We start from the raw sequence: 17,067 nt of genomic DNA, 5'->3' as shown, positions 1-17,067 counted from the left end.
CTCACCCTTACAGAGACATAGGGTGCCCTGTTTTCCTTTCTTTCAGTGACATAACTATAGGAGCTCAATTTAAGCCTATTTTGCATTAAAAAATATAATAAAGACCATGGAAAATTATTTTAGAGGCTTGAGCTGGTTAAGGAGACCTTCAAAACTGCTGTGAGAGCTGTAGCAGGTTCAAGCTGGGAGAATCACCCAGGTCAAGGGGTGCAAGCTGGGGAAAGGCTGAGTGCTGGCTGACACCCTGAATATGAGCTCCCAAATGTTCTCCTTCCTCCTTATTTCCATCCCAGGCCCTCCTGCACCCAATCCCACCATCTACTCTAAGTGAGACCACACAACCCCCAGCCAACCCACCCCCTCTCAGTAACAGACACACACACACACAGCTCCACACCTTTTGGGTTGGTTGGTTTGGTTTGGTTTTTTTGTTTGTTTGTTTGGTTGGTTTTTTTTGGGGGGGCAGGGGGGAGGGAAGGGGAATTTTTCTGGTTTTAGTTGTTTTTTGGGGTTGTTTTTTTTTCCACTGTGGATGTTGTACCAGTTTTATTGGTAAAATTAACATGAAGCCTCACAAACGCTGGAACATGCTTTTCCTTTTAAAGAATTTCCACTGGACCTTAATGGTGAGCATCCAGTCGTTGACATATAAACTCTTACAAGCTGATGTGCACACGTGCGCCCGGGGGAGTCGGTGGCAGCGTCCTGGTGTCAGGGATGGTTTCTGCGCGATGCACTGGGAGCCCACGATTCATTTGCCAGCCTTCTGGGCCTTCTGGGCAGACTTGGTGACTTTCCCAGCCCCACCACTCTTCTTCTCCACGTTCTTGATGACGCCCACGGCCACGGTCTGCCGCATGTCACGGACAGCGAAGCGGCCTGAGGGACAGACAGAGGAGGAATGAGACACCAAGGCTGAGCAATCCTGGGAGGGCGTGGCAGGCACATTCTCCTCTCTCAAGATTTTTCACAGAGGTGTACAGAGAGAAGAAAGAGAAAACAATTTCTATTTATGCTCCTTGTTTTTCCTATGTGGAATATGTTTGGAGACTTGTCTATGTGGAGTGATTTCTTGATTGGATGCTGGTGAAGATTGTTTGAGCCTGATGGACAATCCAACCCACCTGTGTCTATACTCTCAAGAGATGGCTAGGAGTTGTTAGTTAGATATGGTAGTTAGAAAAAGTAAGTAGGTAATTTTAGTATCTCCTTTAAATAGTATATTAATGTATTATAGTATAGTTATAATAAAGAAATCATTCAGCCTTCTGAACTGGAATCAAACATCGTCATTTCTTCCCATCGGGTTCACCTACATTTACAATAGGAGGGTGGTGGTGGGATCTACATCCCCCTACTCATGGTGCTATTGGAGCAGGTTCTTGCAGGGACAAGCCCTGAGCTATCAACCATTGTTTGTCCTGATGTTCCCCTCTATTTAAATTACTATATTTTCAACTTAAACCCCATTTCTTCTCTGCAAGCTCCCAGCACTGCTAAAGTTTCCAGATGTGCAACATCAGCCTGGTCTAGTGGAAGGTGTATCTGCCCATGGCAGGGTGGTGGAACAAGATGGCTTTTAATGTCATTCCAGACTGTCCTAGAACTCAAGCATGGCACTTCCCTGCATTAAAAGGTGGCCTCCACTGAGCAAACTTCCTCCTCTTTCTTCTCCTGACCAGTTGTTTTAGGGCAGAGAGGAGGAAGTGTTTCTGTGTTCAGAAACTATCATGGTTTAGTAACCATAAAGGAAAGGTCTTGTTGCTCCCAGAGGGAAAATCCAGACTTTGGAAAACCAGCTTGGCAGCACATGGCGGAGCAAAAAACATCCTCAGCTCCCTCCCCATCTAGCTGGGAGAAGCTGAGCATGTCTGCTGTGAGCTCTGCACCCACAGAGCCCTCATGCTCCTCCCCTGGAGATCTCCAAAAAGCCATTCCCTTACCAAGGGGTGGGTACTGGGAGAAGCTCTCCACACACATGGGCTTGCCAGGGATCATCTCCACGATGGCTGCATCACCCGACTTCAGGGACTTGGGGTTGTCCTCCAGCTTCTTGCCGGAGCGCCGGTCGATCTTCTCCTTCAGCTCGGCGAACTTGCAGGCGATATGTGCGGTGTGGCAGTCGATGACGGGCGAGTAGCCAGCACTGATCTGGCCAGGGTGGTTCAGGATGATCACCTGGGGGACAGAGAAGTGTCACGGCAAGGCTGGGAGCTGGGGGGTGGTGGCAAAGCAGGTGTGGTGGCATGGACAAGCCCTGCTCACCTGAGACGTGAACTGCGCTGCCTCCTGCGGCGGGTCCGACTTGCTGTCCCCGCAGACGTTCCCGCGGCGGATGTCCTTCACCGAGACGTTCTTCACGTTGAAGCCGACGTTGTCGCCAGGCAGAGCCTCGCTCAGGGCCTCGTGGTGCATCTCTACGGATTTCACCTCAGTGGTGATGTTCACAGGGGCAAAGGTGACCACCATGCCAGGCCGCAGGATTCCGGTCTCCACTCGGCCCACGGGAACTGTGCCAATCCCTGCAGAGACAAGGACAGAGTGCAGCAAAATTCCGTCTGCTTGGTATATCCCTGAGCCAGAGCCTGGACTCAGCAAAAGGTAGATTTCTACACTGGTTGTCACCAAAGAACACGTTTGTACCTTGCCCAAAACCCCCAAGTTTTCAGCAGATCAACACTGGGATCTTGAAAATCACTATGAGTCCATCCTTCCTACTCAAAATTTTCTTTAAAAAAAAGTAACCCATAGTCAGAAAGTCCTGAGCAATCTGCATGTCCCAAAAGCTCTTCTCCTGGATCAGCTATGGTATCTCCTGCATGGAGGACTGGGACATCCCAGCATGTGTACACCAACACTGTCCACATCCCTGATGGCCACACCACCAGCTGTGACAGAGAATGAGGGTGGCTCATTAAATGACTGGGATCTTTTACACCCTGTGTCACCAGGAGACTTTGGGAAAATACCCCTTTGGAGGCAGGTGAAGAATGATGGAGAGAAACGACACTGAAAAGAGATTGAAGAGGTTGGCTGGACCCATCTGCTCCTCCACATCCACCCTGCTGCCTCCTCCTCCCCTCTTCCCACAGTGTCTCTCCTCCCCATGGACTTGCCTCCCAGTAAAACCAGATCCCTTTGCCCCAGCTGAGCTAGGGGAGGACACAGCCTGCTCACCATCTTTCATATCTGCTGCAAACAGCAGCAACCTCCAATAACAACCCAGCTAAAGTACCAGGCTCAACCCCTGCAGTGCATGTGTCCTTGGAAAGGGGTGGGAAAGAGCTGGAAAAGTCTGTGCCTGCCTGATGCAGCAGCCAGGGAGTCAGCAGTGCTGTCCACTTATGCCAGCAGGTCAGAGAGCTCACAGGGTATTTATAGCTGAGCAAAGTGTCCCCATCACCTCTCCAGAGGGAAGGGGACGCGCGTCAGCCACGGCGCTCCCTACATGGCTGGCACAGCTCGGCAGGAGGAGGTGCCAGTGATGGACACCAGCATTTGGGAAGCTTGGGCAGGTCCCAGCCAAGCTGCCATGCACCAGCTTCAGTGGCCCTTCCTGCTGGTCTTGTCTCTCACCTGGGTCACAGAATGTTTTTTGCTGCCTCCAACTTGCCTGGCCAGCCATGACCTCTGGGACACACAAATTTGCAGCCATTCTGGCGTCATGTGTTCCTCAGGGAGAGCTCACAAACCTGCTGCTCCTCTCTGGTCCCTGGGCACCTTTGAGCCTGTCCAGCTCCACCCCAGACAGCCCAAGCTCAAATGGGGTTTTTGCCCTGGAGCTACCACCCTTTTCTCCAGCATTATCTCTGGTTTGAAGAGTCAAATCCCTCCAGTTTCCCAACACCCGGAAATGTCATTCCCAAATTTCTATGGAATGAAGACTCCAGTTAAGGCAGAGGAGTGGCAAGGCTCACCTCCAATCTTGTAGACGTCCTGGAGGGGCAGGCGCAGGGGTTTGTCTGTGGGGCGGGTCGGGGGCAGGATGGTGTCCAGGGCCTCCAACAGGGACACCCCACTGGCATTGCCTTCTTTGCGCTCCACCTTCCAGCCTTTGAACCAAGGCATCTGGGAAGAGAGCAGCAACAGAGAACCATAGAATCACTGGACGGTTTAAGTTGGATGGGACCTTAAAGACCATCTTATTCCACCCCTCTGCCATGGGCAGGAACACCTTCCACGAGACCAGATTGCTTCAAGGTCCATCCAATCTGGCCTTCAACACTTCCAACATGCCCTGAGTGTGCCTGTCCTCAGCACCCAGAGGTAAACCCAGAGAATTGTCCCACCAGGACAACCTCCATAAAGTCAGTCCTGCCATGTCCTGATTTTACCAGGATACTGGGGAGTTCCTTCCACTCCACCATCCCTGCAGGTTTATCTGCTCCCCTTTGCTCAACCTCCCTCTGTCTCTCCTAAAAACAAGCAAGACATCCATTAACAGGAGAAAAAGCATGGAAGTGGTTAAAGCCAGCAAACTCACAGCCCCCACTTCCAACACCAACCCCTGGGCACTGGTCCAGCTGCCTGGATCCTGCCCCCCAGGAATGCTGCCAGGATCCTGCCCCCCAGGAATGATGCCTGGATCCTGCCCCCAAGAAATGCTGCCAGGATCCTGCCCCCCAGGAATGCTGCCAGGATCCTGCCCCCCAGGAATGATGCCAGGATCCTGCCCCCCAGGAATTCTGCCTCCAGCACAGGGACTGCAGGGTCTGCAGCCAATTGCCAGCCAAGTGCCCAACCAAGGTGCTCTCCAAGGTGATCCCCAGAGAGATGCTTCTCCCCCCTCACTATCACCCCTCCAGGGTCTGGATTCTAAACCCTGGCTTGGGAGGGTGATGCAAACCCAGCTGCCAAGAGACAGGATTGCTTTTCACAGATGTTCCCTTCTCCTGCTCTAAAGCGGGTTTTGAAACTAAAAACTGCCCGGAAAAGAGGCAGAGAGGGGTGGAAATATGCTCAGGTACCATGGTTAAATGCAGGGAACTGCTTTATTGGGGTGATGCTGCACATCTAGAAACTGTAGCAACACCTGGAGCTTCCTGGAAAGAACAATTTAGTCCTGGGTCTGAGACAACCCTAACACAACAAGTCAGAGTTTGCAAGGCCATTGCCCTGCCTCTGCACAGAGAGGGTTAGACAGCATTTTCTCATTCTAATGTCAAATGCTTCTTGTGTGTCCCAAATCCATCACGTATTTTGTGGATGTGTTTTTTTTCCCTTAGCACCAGCACCAGTGGCACAGTGCAGTGGGCATGGGGGGCTGGGGTGAAGCAAGACCCCCCAAAGTGCCCCCAGTTTCACAGCCATCCCCGCAGGATGCAGCGATGCCAGGTCTGGTTTCCTATCCTGCAATCTGCACCAGCTCTGGGAAGGAGAAGGAGAAAGATGGGATGCAGCCAGAGAACACAGCTTGCATCCAAAGCTTTCAGGTCAGCCCCTTCAGAGGGTCTCGTCTGACATCCCTTGTCTGTCTTGGTGGCAGTGGCAGGAGGAGGACTGGCAGGTCCCCAGTACCTGGGGACACTTTTGGAGTGGGTTCTTCCCAGGGCACTGCACTCTCACCATGCAGCCAGACCCAGAGCCAGGCCACAGCTTGGCAAAATGAAGACTCCATGCAGGCAGCAAGGGAGCCTCGTGTTGTGTGCAGGATGACTCAGACCTTCCCCCATCCTGCTGTCCCACGGCCCAAACGCCAGGCAGGGACCTGTGCCAGCAGCTGCCTGGTGGCCACCTGCCCACAGGCTCTGCTCTCGAGGATGATGGCCACCAGGTGCCCACAGCTCCCATCCCTCTGCCCCACACAGCTCTGGCACACGGGAAATAACAACCTCTGCCCATGACACCTGGCTGTCAGAGCCATCCCTCTCTCCAGAGGACTTCTGACATGCCAAGAATCAGGCAAAGATGAACTTAGACATCTCCAGGGAACAAATCTCTGCAAAACCTCAGCATGGCCTCAGGGTGAAAAGCATCTGCAAAACCTGGTTTGTGCTGCCTCCTATGGCCACCCAAATAAAATCTCTGTCGTGTATTCCCCAGTTCTCCCCAAAGAGTAATTCCAATTCCACCACTCCTACAGCAAAAGCAGGATCTGACCAAAATCCTCCAGGCAGACAGGCTCCAGCTCCCCAGAATAACAGCTGAGCTCCAACTCTTTAACACTCAAAAGTTTATTTCCTGATTTTGCCCAGCCCATGAGCACCTCAACATCCCCACAAACACACCCCAGTGTTGAGGCTGCAGCCCCAAGCAACCACACGTCCTGGCACCAGAGACTGGGACTGTTTGGGTTGCAGCATCCCATGGGGTGAAAGTCTCCCATACCACATGGAATGGCCCCATTCAGCCAGCTGGAGCATCACAGAACTGCTTCACAGAACACCCCACTTCCCAAAAAGCTCACAAATGCCAAACTTTGATGGAAGCACAGCTCAGTTGTCATTTTTTCACTTGGCCTTGGGATTCTGTGCACCAGGGATGTGGGCTGGAGTCACCCACACAGAGACAGTTCCAGCCTGACATACCACCACACCCCCCTTGCTCAGAGGCAACAGGAGCTGCAGGGACATCATGGCTCTAATCCCCACTTTCTGATAAGTCCCCTGACAGACAGACAAGTCACTTGACTGCCTTGTGCTTCAGTGAAACCTGTCCAGGAATTACAAGTGAAAATAATCAGAGCTTTTTCAGATGAGGAAAGAAAGAAGAGACATCTACACCAGGTTCCTGCTTAAGCTTTCCCAGAGGTGCTGCAATACAAGAAGGAGGAATCTGTCCCTCAACTCTCTTCAGAAGAGCTCAAGCTCTTCCAGACCAGGCCAGGTTTTCTTTCCAATTCCTAGCTCAGGCAGAACCCAGGAGCCAGCTGGTTCCTTAGGACAAAGGAGAGAGTTGTTTCGTCCCCTGCCTTCTCACAGGCAGCACATCACACTGGGAGCCTGCCCTGAGACCCCTCTGGAGGAAGGGGGTCACAGAGCCCCTCCTGCTCCGAGCCTCCCCTCTGCTGCCTATTTATAGGAGAATTGTTCAGGATCATCTTCCCGGCCCAGCAGCTGCTGACATTTGGAGCCTGATTGAGGCACTCAGGAACCACGGGGCTGGGTTTGGCATGGCCGTGGCTGACCTTTATCCCAGCTCTGCTCCTCAGGGAACAGGAATCTCCCAAGCACCTCAACAATTCCTTCCTTCCAAGCCATCCCAAGTGAGCTGCCTTTCCTGTGCAGGCAGGAGCTGTGTTTCATGGCTGTGTGAGTCTGCATTGCAGCACTCCCCTTCCTCAGGCCTGTGATCCCTGACCTCCCTCAGTTGCTGCTGGGCTCATGGATTGCCCCACTCATCACAGAGCCCTGCCCTAACCCACAGGTGATGTCCTGAAGTCCCGCTAAGCATCAAATTCCCATTGGTTTCACAAGAGATTCCTGATCTAAGCAATTTGCTCAAGGTCACACAGAAGTCACTAGGAGGGCAGGGACTTACCTCTGGCCAGAACTTTCCAGCCCATCATTTCTTTAAAAGACTAACCTGGAGGTAGCTTTTTCTCCAACAAAAACAGTGTCAGAATAGTTATGGGCAACCTGTCTGCCAAAAACCTCCAGCCTTCTAAAGCTCTTCTTTCTGATGTATGAAATGATGGCACAGGCCCACCCTGCTTTTGTCTCCCCACCATGCCCATCACAGTGGGAGTAAAAACCAACTGGAAAAGGAGAAGCCTCAAATGAATGCTCTAGGGAACTGTGGTTTTGGCACAGGAAACTTGGTACTTCCTGAAGAAAACACCACCTGTAGGAGTGAGATCCCAGCATTGAAGTGGAGGTTTGGCCACTGCAGTGACACAGCATCAGAGGGAAAGGGGACCTGAGACCCAGCACGAGGGAGCTCAGCTGCACTGTGGGAGCTGCTGCAAGCCTGACCCCAGATTGTGTTATTCCTCTCAGAAACAATGCCCTAAAAACACACCCACTGCTCCTGCTGGGACTGACAATTGCTGCTCAAATGTCATCATGAGCTCTGACCAGGCGAAAACTTCAAATCCTGGCCCAGAAGCAAAGCCAGACAGATCATCTCCTGAAGATGCTCATGTTTAGCTGCTGGGCTGCTTGGCCAGGGCACAGCACCCATGAGCAGTGAGCCCATCCATCCTGCCCAGGGCCAAGCAGAGCTCCATGACACTTCATCTTCTGCTAGCACGGGTGCATGAAATGCCTGCAGAGCACGGAGTTCATCTTCAGCCCAGGTCAGGATCCTCAGGGTGGGGGAGAAGTGTTAACACAAGGCACACTTACATTGGGAGAGGGCTCCAGCATGTTGTCTCCATGCCAGCCCGAGATGGGCACGAAGGGGACTGTGGCCGGGTTGTAGCCGATCTTCTTGATGTAGGCGCTGACCTCCTTGACGATCTCGTCGTAGCGCTTCTCGCTGTAGGGGGGCTCTGTGGAATCCATCTTGTTGATGCCCACGATGAGCTGCTTCACCCCCAGGGTGTAAGCCAGCAGGGCGTGCTCGCGGGTCTGCCCGTTCTTGGAGATGCCGGCTTCAAATTCACCCACACCGGCAGCGACGATCAGGACAGCACAGTCAGCCTGGGGGGAGAGAGCAGGTGAATTGCTGCACAGCCCTGTGACACCCCAAGGGCTTTGAGGGAGTCACAGATGACTCCCTGCCAGCTGCTGATCTGCCGAAAAACTGACCCAGCTGTGCTATTTCAGACTTGGCAACCCCACATTGTTCTGCACTGTGAGTGGGAAACCAGTGTGGATCTCTCCTGGATGCCAGACTCTGATCAGGATCTCATCTTGATCATCTACAGACAAAGTTTTATTTAAAACCCTACTGAAGTCTTGCAAAAATCCTCCCTGGTGAGGGGTGTGACTCCAGGAATGGCTAGTGTTCCCTAGATTGCTTTTGTACCAAAACACAGTGCAGAAGCTGCCTGGGTTTGGCAGAAAGCCAGGCCCAGTGCAACTGGTACCTCAATGGAAACCTCACTGGGCATGCAGTGGGGTTAACTCAGCACTCGTCAGTCACAGGGAGATGCAGGAATGTTCCAGTGATGGACAATGAGGGGAAACCACCCTGCTCAGGAAGGGTAGGCCATTGGGTTTGGCAATATAATGTGGGACAAGGACAGCTGTTTGAGGAAAAGGAAGGAGAAAAGGTCTGTGGAGCCTCCTTTATCCAATAAAACCTAGTGTATTGTTGGAAGTTTCTTGTATATCTCATTTGGCTGAGGCTAAAATAGTGTGGAGACACCCTCACACAAAGACCTGTAGCTTGCAGCATCCCAGCTCCCAGGCAGGCCACGTTCATCCCACCTTCTCATGTGGGTGGAATAAGGGTGGAGAAACCACCTCTTTGTGCCCAAAACACCCTTTCTCCCAGACACCCAGGGAGGTGCAGGACCATGGCATGCTGGGTCCCCTGGTGCCACCCAGCCTCTCGGGTGGACCCTGCTGAACACTTCTCGATGTCTGCTCTCAGCTCCCCACCTCCAAAAGGACTCCAACAGCACCTGCATGACCCTGAGCTTGTGAACCAGCCTCAGCCTCCCCCCTCCAGCAGCCCCCCCATCCCCTGGGCCCCATCTCTCACCTGGGAGGTCCCGGTGATCATGTTCTTGATGAAGTCCCTGTGGCCAGGGGCGTCAATGATGGTGATGTAGTACTTGGTGGTCTCAAACTTCCACAGCGAGATGTCAATGGTGATGCCACGCTCGCGCTCGGCCTTCAGCTTGTCCAGCACCCAGGCATATTTGAAGGACCCCTTCCCCATCTGGCCAACACAGAGGCAAGAACTAATGAGAAACCCAAGCCACAGCACTGGTGATGGCCTCCCACCCTCCAGGGCACTTCCCAAGATCACACAGGGTCACACTACAAACATTTAAAGGTGAAATGCCCTAAATTCAGTGAGAGCTGTGGTCTATATACTAAAAATGCAGCTGAAGGGAGATATTGTTCTCAACATGTTTCTCAACTTGCTCCTCAGCAGGGGAGGCTGGAAGAAGGGCCATGAAGTGAATTTGTGAGTGGGGCTGGGTGGAGGCAGCAGCCCATGAGGTCTCCTCCATGCAACATTATGGTTCTGCACTGCTGCTGGGAAATCCTGTACAGAAACATGGAAAGCTGCTTCTTGTCACACTGAATGTCTCTGAAAGGATATTTATACACTTATCCCGTTTTCTAATGCTAATGGAATTATTGAAAAATATCTGTTTATGAGATTTATTTTATTTCCCATGGCTTCACAGAGATGCACACACAGGGGTGTGGCTTAGTGGTGGGTTTGCCAGTGATGGTTGGACTTGATGATCTTAGAGGGCTTTTCCAACCTAAATGATTCTCTGATTCTGTGATCTTAATCCATGACTCAGACCTGTGAGGCAGCTGGTTAGTGGGAAACGGCATTGCTACATGAGTGAGCCCAAAACTGGCAGGGGTGGAATGGGTTAAAAGAAAATGAAATGAGAGATGGTTGCTGTGAGCAGAATAGAAATTTGATTGATTTTTGCCTCAGAGTGCGCAAATTCACAGCAAAAACTACTGTGAGCTGCAGCCAGACCAACTGTCATTGCCAAATGGCCAAAATCTCAGCCAACATTGTAATGCAGGAAACCACGCTGGGGGAGATCAGCTCCAGTAAATCTTTCTGCCCTGTGATAAAGCACATTCCCTGGTAAAACCACGGTGGCACTCCTGGGAGGCCTTCTCCTTTGGGCTGGAGCCCTTTGACGTCACCACACCAGGGAGAGCTGGATTTCCCTCCAGCCAGATCCTGCCAAGGTGGAGATGGGGCAGGACAAGCCCACCCTTGCTGACCACACTGTGAGCTGGGACAGTCAGGGGAGCTTGGCCAAAGCAAGGGGTTAAAATAGGCTGCAGCCATCAGCTCCCGGCCTCGGATACAAGGAAGGTTTAAGGTAGAAAAAGGAATTTAGGTCATTTTGCAGATGATTTAATAGTCTCCTATTGTTATGCAAGGTCAGAACTGTGATACCCTGCTTCCATCCATCCATCCATCCATCCATCCCTCTTTTCCCTGCAATCACAGTTTCTTCTGGCCCATTATCAATCACAGGTCGGAGGGAAGCAGCCCCCAGTGGCAGGTACTCATCAGTGATGAGCCCCCCCAAGAAAGAGAACACAGAATCACATCCAAACCTTGCCCACACCATGCCCAGGGGCTGGTCTGCTGCTCTGCTCCATCTCCCACACTCCAGCCCTGTTCCCAGCCAGCACAAGGAATTAATGGTGACAGCCTGTTTCATAACAGCTGAGTGGTGCGATGACTTTGCAGCTTGCTCCGGAGGATTAAGGGCAAAATCCTAAAGCCAGGGGTAAGATTTCCCCTCCTCAGAGGGGACGCCAGGTCGAGGAGGTGATGCCCAATCTCTGCTGGGCAGCTGTGAGCTCTCACTGGCATGGAAAAATCCAGAACCAAGACTCTGCTCCTGAGCATCTTCCTGACACTGGATGGCCAGGGGGGATGGGAGGAGCTTGGAGGTTTTTAGAATCACAAAATGGTTTGGGTTGGAAAAGACCTCAAAGATCGGCTCATTCCAACCCTTCTGCCATGGACAGGGGCACCTTCTGCTAGACCAGGTTGCTCCAAATTCTGTCCAGCTTGGCCTTGAACACTTCCAGGGATAGGATCAGGTTAACCCTTTCCAGCACGCACATCAAACTCCCCCTTCCCAGAGAACAGGGAGCAGTCAGCAGAGTGTGCTGCTGGAAATGGAGACCCAGCAGGGAATGGTGCATTTGTGCATTGCATTAATTATGGGCTTTTCTTGGGCAGGAGGTCAATCAGCACATCCCACAGCCTCTCCCTCATCAGCAGCCTACTGCCTCCCTTCTGGATGGGGAAACTGAGGCACAGAGCAGAGCCCTGGCTCTCCCACAGCAGCTGAGTGGGAATCAGCACCTTCCTGCCATTGGCCATGTCCACACACACAGCCAGCTGCTCATCACGTGTGAGACCCCCTCAGAGCTCGGCATCACACGTAACGTGAAGACAAATGAGATCCTTTATTCAGCAAACAGTTTCCCTCCTTTCACAGGGTGTATTCAGTTACCCAGGGCTGGTGTTGAAAAACCCAGGGTATTATCTAGCTCTGCACAATACCTTCCCTGTTCAGTGCCAGAAATAGCCTGAATTTCCCTGATCAAACCCCAGTGGAGGGACAGCTTTCTATTTGGAGGCCACAAATACTGATTATTTAATTTTTTTTTTTAAAACAGAACAACTCTTCTTTCAGAGATACTGTTACCTCTGCCCTTGAATCAAAAGGGGGAAAAAAGAGAGAAATCCTCGCTCTTTTCTCTTAAATAAAATAACAGACCCTGGAGTTTTTTTGTTGGCCTTTTGGGTGCACGCAGGCCTCCATTTCCTGTGAATGCCACCTAATGGAAGCAAACCCTTCCCCAGCCCTGCATCAGAAAATGGAGTCTGTAAGCTCAGTCAATAGGCTATTAATAGCAGCCTCCGGTGCCCGCGGATCCTGGCAAGTCAGTGAAAGTGCCTGTGCAATTAAAATCACTGCAATCACATCAACGATAACCTTATCATGCCTTATCTGATCTTATGGGTAAAGGGGGGAATTTGTGGAAGGATATCGGCAACCATTTTAATCCAGGGGAGAAGGGTAATTTTGTATGAAGGAAGAGGCTCCTTTCCTTAAGGATGCAAAAAAAGGCTGAAAGTGAGGCAGGAAAATAAGGGATTTAGCTCAGATACTATCGGCAAGTTAAAAAGGTCAAGACAGACAGCAAAACATGAAATTAAAAGTGGCAGCTCTGTAAATCTCTTTTGTTTTTTCTTTCTTGTCAATGAAATGTGTGATTTTGACCAGAAAAATAAATGGAAAAAAAAAAAAAAGAGGGATATCTGCATTTCCAGAGCGATGACGACAAGCCATCTTCTGAGTGACAGGAGCTGCCCTGTGGATAACACAGCCAGGCTGTTCCCAGCTCACCCGCCTCTCTAGAATTTACCATCATTAATTTCTCTGCACTCCCAATTGACATTTTTCTTCCCAAGCCTGTTTCTTCCTGATTAATCCTGGGGTTTGCCACATTACAGGTATCGGGTGGTGCTTTGCTGTGCGACAGCTTCTAAATGCATGCACGATAAAATTGTTATAAATGTCACCATTGCAAGGGTTAAACAAAAGAATTTAACTTAAATGCTCAGATTTACAGACAGTTTTCTGTATCATAGGTTGCCAATCACACTACACACCAGACCACCTGCCTGAGGAAAAAGGGAATGAGGTTTTTCAGCTGGATCAAATGAGTCCAGCTGATGCTGCACCTTGTCCCAGCAGGCACTGGAAACTGATGCTTCAGAGTGAAATTCAGACAGCCCTGACCTATGCAGTGAGGGATTATCAGGTTTTCCCCCCTCACGCACCATATTTAGAAAGAATTTCATGCCTTGAAGCACCATGGTTTGTGGCTTTTCCAGGATTCTAGTGATTCCTGCTGGTTCCCTGACCCATCTTGCAGACCTCGCCGTGCCCCTGCCCTGGTTACCAGCGGGCAGCAGGGAGTCCCCCAGCTCCGAACAGAGGGTGGCGAGCACCCAAATGGCCCATTTTCCCAAGGCCAGAGAAGTCGGGGAGACCCAGGGGTGCAAAGGGAGAAAAATAGATGGGAACAAAGGGAGAAATGGAAGGTAAGAGAAGGGCAGCACGGGCAAAAGGGGAATACTGCCTGCGGGATACTGGCGGGGGCCAGCGTGGAGCATCCCCGCGGGTGGGAATGCGGGGTGGGGACAGGCTCCTCACCTCGGCAGCTTCCTTCTCAAATTTCTCAATGGTCCGTTTGTCGATGCCCCCGCATTTGTAGATGAGGTGCCCGGTGGTGGTGGATTTCCCAGAGTCCACATGCCCGATGACGACGATGTTGATGTGCGTCTTCTCCTTCCCCATGCTGCTGGGCTACGCGGGGCTGGCCGGGGCGGGCGGCGCTGGGGAGGGCGGTGGGAACGCAGCTGCCTTTTGGGGGAGGCTGAGGGGGAAGAGTCGGGAGCGTCAAAAGAGCCCCCCTGTGCCAATCCCCTCCCAGCCCTTGGGGAAAGTCTGTCCTCCCCTCGCCCCACCTTCCCGCTGGACCACTCGCCCGGGGGTGCCCGGCCTCGTCTGGCAGCTCTGCCCGCACTGGGTCAGAGCCAGCCGGGCTATTTCGGGCTGCCACGTCCAGCCTCCAATTCTCGGCAAGACGCCGTGTTTTTCGTGGTTTTTTCGGCATCTTGCCCTCCACCTCCCTCGCGGAGACCCCCAGTTCCCAGGGCTACGTCATGGATGCTTCGAAGGTGCCCTTCCTCCCTGGAAAACCTCCCTGGAAAACCTCCCCGCGACTCAGGGCTGCTCCCGCTGCCTTCTCGCTCTTTCCAAAGCCGAGGGCATCTCCTCCATGTCGTGGGTGCCCTGGGAGGAGCCGAGGGTGCCCGTCCTCCCGGGCTGCCCTCACCACTCCCCAGCTGGGCACAGTTCAGGTGACAACAGAGTGTCTGCAAAACGGGGTGGACAAAAATAGCCCTCGCCTGCTCCCCCAAGCAGGGCTGCAACAGCGGGGCTGCCCAGGGCTCCTCTGAGCCTGCACTTTGCGGGGTTTATTATATTTTGCTGCCGTGAAACTGGATGGAAGAGAGGGAGGAGGCTAAAAACGCAAACGGATATATCCGGGGAGCTGTCCTGGCATCTCCCGGCGTTGCCATGGCTCTGCAGCTGCACACGAACCGGGCACAATTAGGAGCTTTAATCTGACGTCTAATAAAATCCAATTTCACGAATCTGCCCGTAGAAGTGAAGGAGGTCAGGAGGAGTTTGCTGCTCTAATAGCGATGCAGTCATGCGGGTGGTAACATTCCCAGCGAGAAGCTTCCCCGGGCAGCAGGAGCGGCGGCTGGCCCGTCCCTCCTGCCCTTGAACCCCGCCAGCCCGGGTCTGGCCATTTTGCTCCACTGAGATGCTCGGTCCCGGACTCGCACCCGGACCCAATCCTGCCCTGCAGACCCCTGGCACACAGCGGGAGATGCTGGATCGCTTTGGGAATTGGGGATTTGTTTTTTTATTATTCCTTCCCCAAGGAGCCAAAGACATCCCTGCCCATGGCCGGGGGATTGGAACGAGATGATCTTTAAGGTCCTTCCGAGCCAAATCATTCGAGGATTCTATGATTCTAAAGGCAGGGTGGGGGGAGGGGGGAGCTGGGGGGATTATCAGGTTTTCCTCCTCGTGCACGACATTTAGAAGGATTTTCACGTCCTGAAGCACCACGGCTTGCGTGTTATTTCCCACCTGCGCCAAAGACGCACCTGCGGGATGAAGGAATGGTCCAGCCCCATCCTTTCCCTCCGCGGGGTACCCCGCACCCCGGAGGGGCTGACAGCACCCACACACGGGAGGGGGGCACTGATCCCCTGGGGCAGGACACCCCTCCCGCATCCCCCTGTCCCCCCATCCCGCCGGGGTCCCGCAGCTCTTACCGGGGCGGCGGTCGGGGCGGCCAGAGGCTGCCGGCTTGGGCTCCGCCGGCTTTATCTCCGCGGGAGGGGCCCTCCTATCGACGGCGGCAGCGCAATGCAGCGGCCCCCCCGCACTACGGCAATGCGGTACCGGGCGGGGGAGGAGGAGGAGGAGGAGGAGGAGGAGGAGGCGCGGGGGGGACGGGGAGAGGAGGAGGACGACGAGGAGGAGGAGGGAGAGGCGGGAGAGACGGGGGACTGGGAGGGAATGTGTAGGGATGGGAAGGAGGTAAAAGGATGGGAGATAAAGGGATGGGAGGAAGATGGAGGGATGGGGAAAATGGAGAGGTGGAGGGGGGGTGATAGAGGGATGGGAAGGTGAAAGGATGGAAGGCTGAAGTCAGAGGGAGACGGCAAGATGGAAGGTGGAGAGATGGGAGGAAGGTGGAAGGAGGAAAGATGGAGAGACAGGAGCCATGGAAGATGAAGGCATGAGAGGGAGGTGGAGAGATTGAAGGCAGAAGGATGCAAGGATGGGGAAAATGGAGGAGAAATGGAGAGGCAGAGGGGTGGAAAATGGAGGGATGGGAAGATGGAGAAATGGAAGACTGAAATCAGAGGGAAACAGCAGAATGGAAGAGAGAGGAATGGGGGAAAGATGGAAGGATAAAAGATGGAGAAACAGGAGAGAGGGATGATGAAGATATGAGAAGGAGATGGGATGGAGGAGATGGAGAGACTAGAGACAGAGGGTTGGGAGGAAGACAGATAAATGGAGGGAAGGGCTGTTTGGAAGATGGGGAAATGATGGAAGTGCTGGCCCAGGGGGACTTGGACTCCCTGTGGCAGTCTGGGAGTGAGGGGACAGGGCTGGCTTTGGATGGGCCACCAAATCCCACATCTCTGTCCCCAGTGGTGCAGAAGGGCTGTGCTCCCACAGGGGCGGGGAGGAGAGGAGTCCCTGCAGGGCACAAACAGGACCCTGGGAGACCCTGAGGGCACTGCCCCACATCTCTGCCTCGCTGGGATGCATCAGTCCAGGAGCAAGTGACTAAGCAAGGGACAAGCACAGAAAACAGATTTCTGCACCTGCAGCACATATGGGGGCTGCTCAAGAATTTGTGATTTAAAAACATCATCTCATTTTTAATGGGAAGTGGGGCTCAGGTCCTAGGAGGACAAGGAAACCATAAACCTTCAGTAATATAATGACATTTTCTTTGCACAAAAAAATAATATGTAGTGGTCAGAATATTTATGTCTGTGTCAGCTGTGCATTTCCAAGGCCAATCCAAAATTTTCTGTGTCCCAAAGCCAAATATAGGTAAAAAGGAAGCTAATTTGACTAAAGCTATGAAATAACCCAGAACAATTTTATGGCCCAGACCATCCTTCCAGTGAATTCAACAGCTAATTTAGATACCTTTACGAAGATACTCTTACCTTCCTAGACTAATGGTTAAAAATTTAATCATCATGTGGATAAAAATGTTTCTAACTTCTCATTAGTGCTCAAAGGGAGGCCTTTTTTAATGAATATTATACCTCACTGGTATTTTCTTAGAAATATGATAGGCAAGATATCTTCTGTTTTTATGA

General features: G+C 52.4%; 1 protein-coding gene across 1 annotated transcript; it reads right to left on the bottom strand.

Annotated features, from left to right (window-relative positions):
- Positions 1 to 531: 531 nt before the first annotated feature.
- EEF1A2 (eukaryotic translation elongation factor 1 alpha 2) lies at positions 532 to 15,548 on the bottom strand. Its single transcript, XM_021527280.3, has 8 exons — positions 15,490 to 15,548; positions 13,787 to 14,009; positions 9,592 to 9,771; positions 8,286 to 8,582; positions 3,918 to 4,068; positions 2,266 to 2,522; positions 1,944 to 2,178; positions 532 to 879 (listed from the first exon to the last, which is right to left on the bottom strand). The coding sequence occupies exons 2-8, from the start codon at positions 13,928 to 13,930 to the stop codon at positions 752 to 754; spliced, it is 1,392 nt and encodes a 463-aa protein (XP_021382955.1). The 5' UTR covers positions 13,931 to 14,009; positions 15,490 to 15,548; the 3' UTR covers positions 532 to 751.
- Between the last annotated feature and the right edge of the window lie 1,519 nt (positions 15,549 to 17,067).

Source organism: Lonchura striata, chromosome 20, assembly GCF_050655825.1.
Source record: "Lonchura striata isolate lonStrDom1 chromosome 20, ASM5065582v1, whole genome shotgun sequence".
Lineage (NCBI taxonomy): Eukaryota > Metazoa > Chordata > Aves > Passeriformes > Estrildidae > Lonchura > Lonchura striata.
This window is presented reverse-complemented; position numbering and strand designations above follow the sequence as displayed.

What these genes read in the sequence shown, in the direction of transcription:
- EEF1A2 (XM_021527280.3), bottom strand. Translation starts at nt 13,930, where the DNA reads ATGGGGAAGGAGAAGACGCACATCAACATCGTCGTCATCGGGCATGTG. An exon ending in TTGAGAAGGAAGCTGCCGAG is followed by an intron (nt 9,772 to 13,786) that starts GTGAGGAGCCTG and finishes TGTGTTGGCCAG; the next exon opens with ATGGGGAAGGGGTCCTTCAA. An exon ending in CAGCGCAGTTCACGTCTCAG is followed by an intron (nt 2,179 to 2,265) that starts GTGAGCAGGGCT and finishes TCTGTCCCCCAG; the next exon opens with GTGATCATCCTGAACCACCC.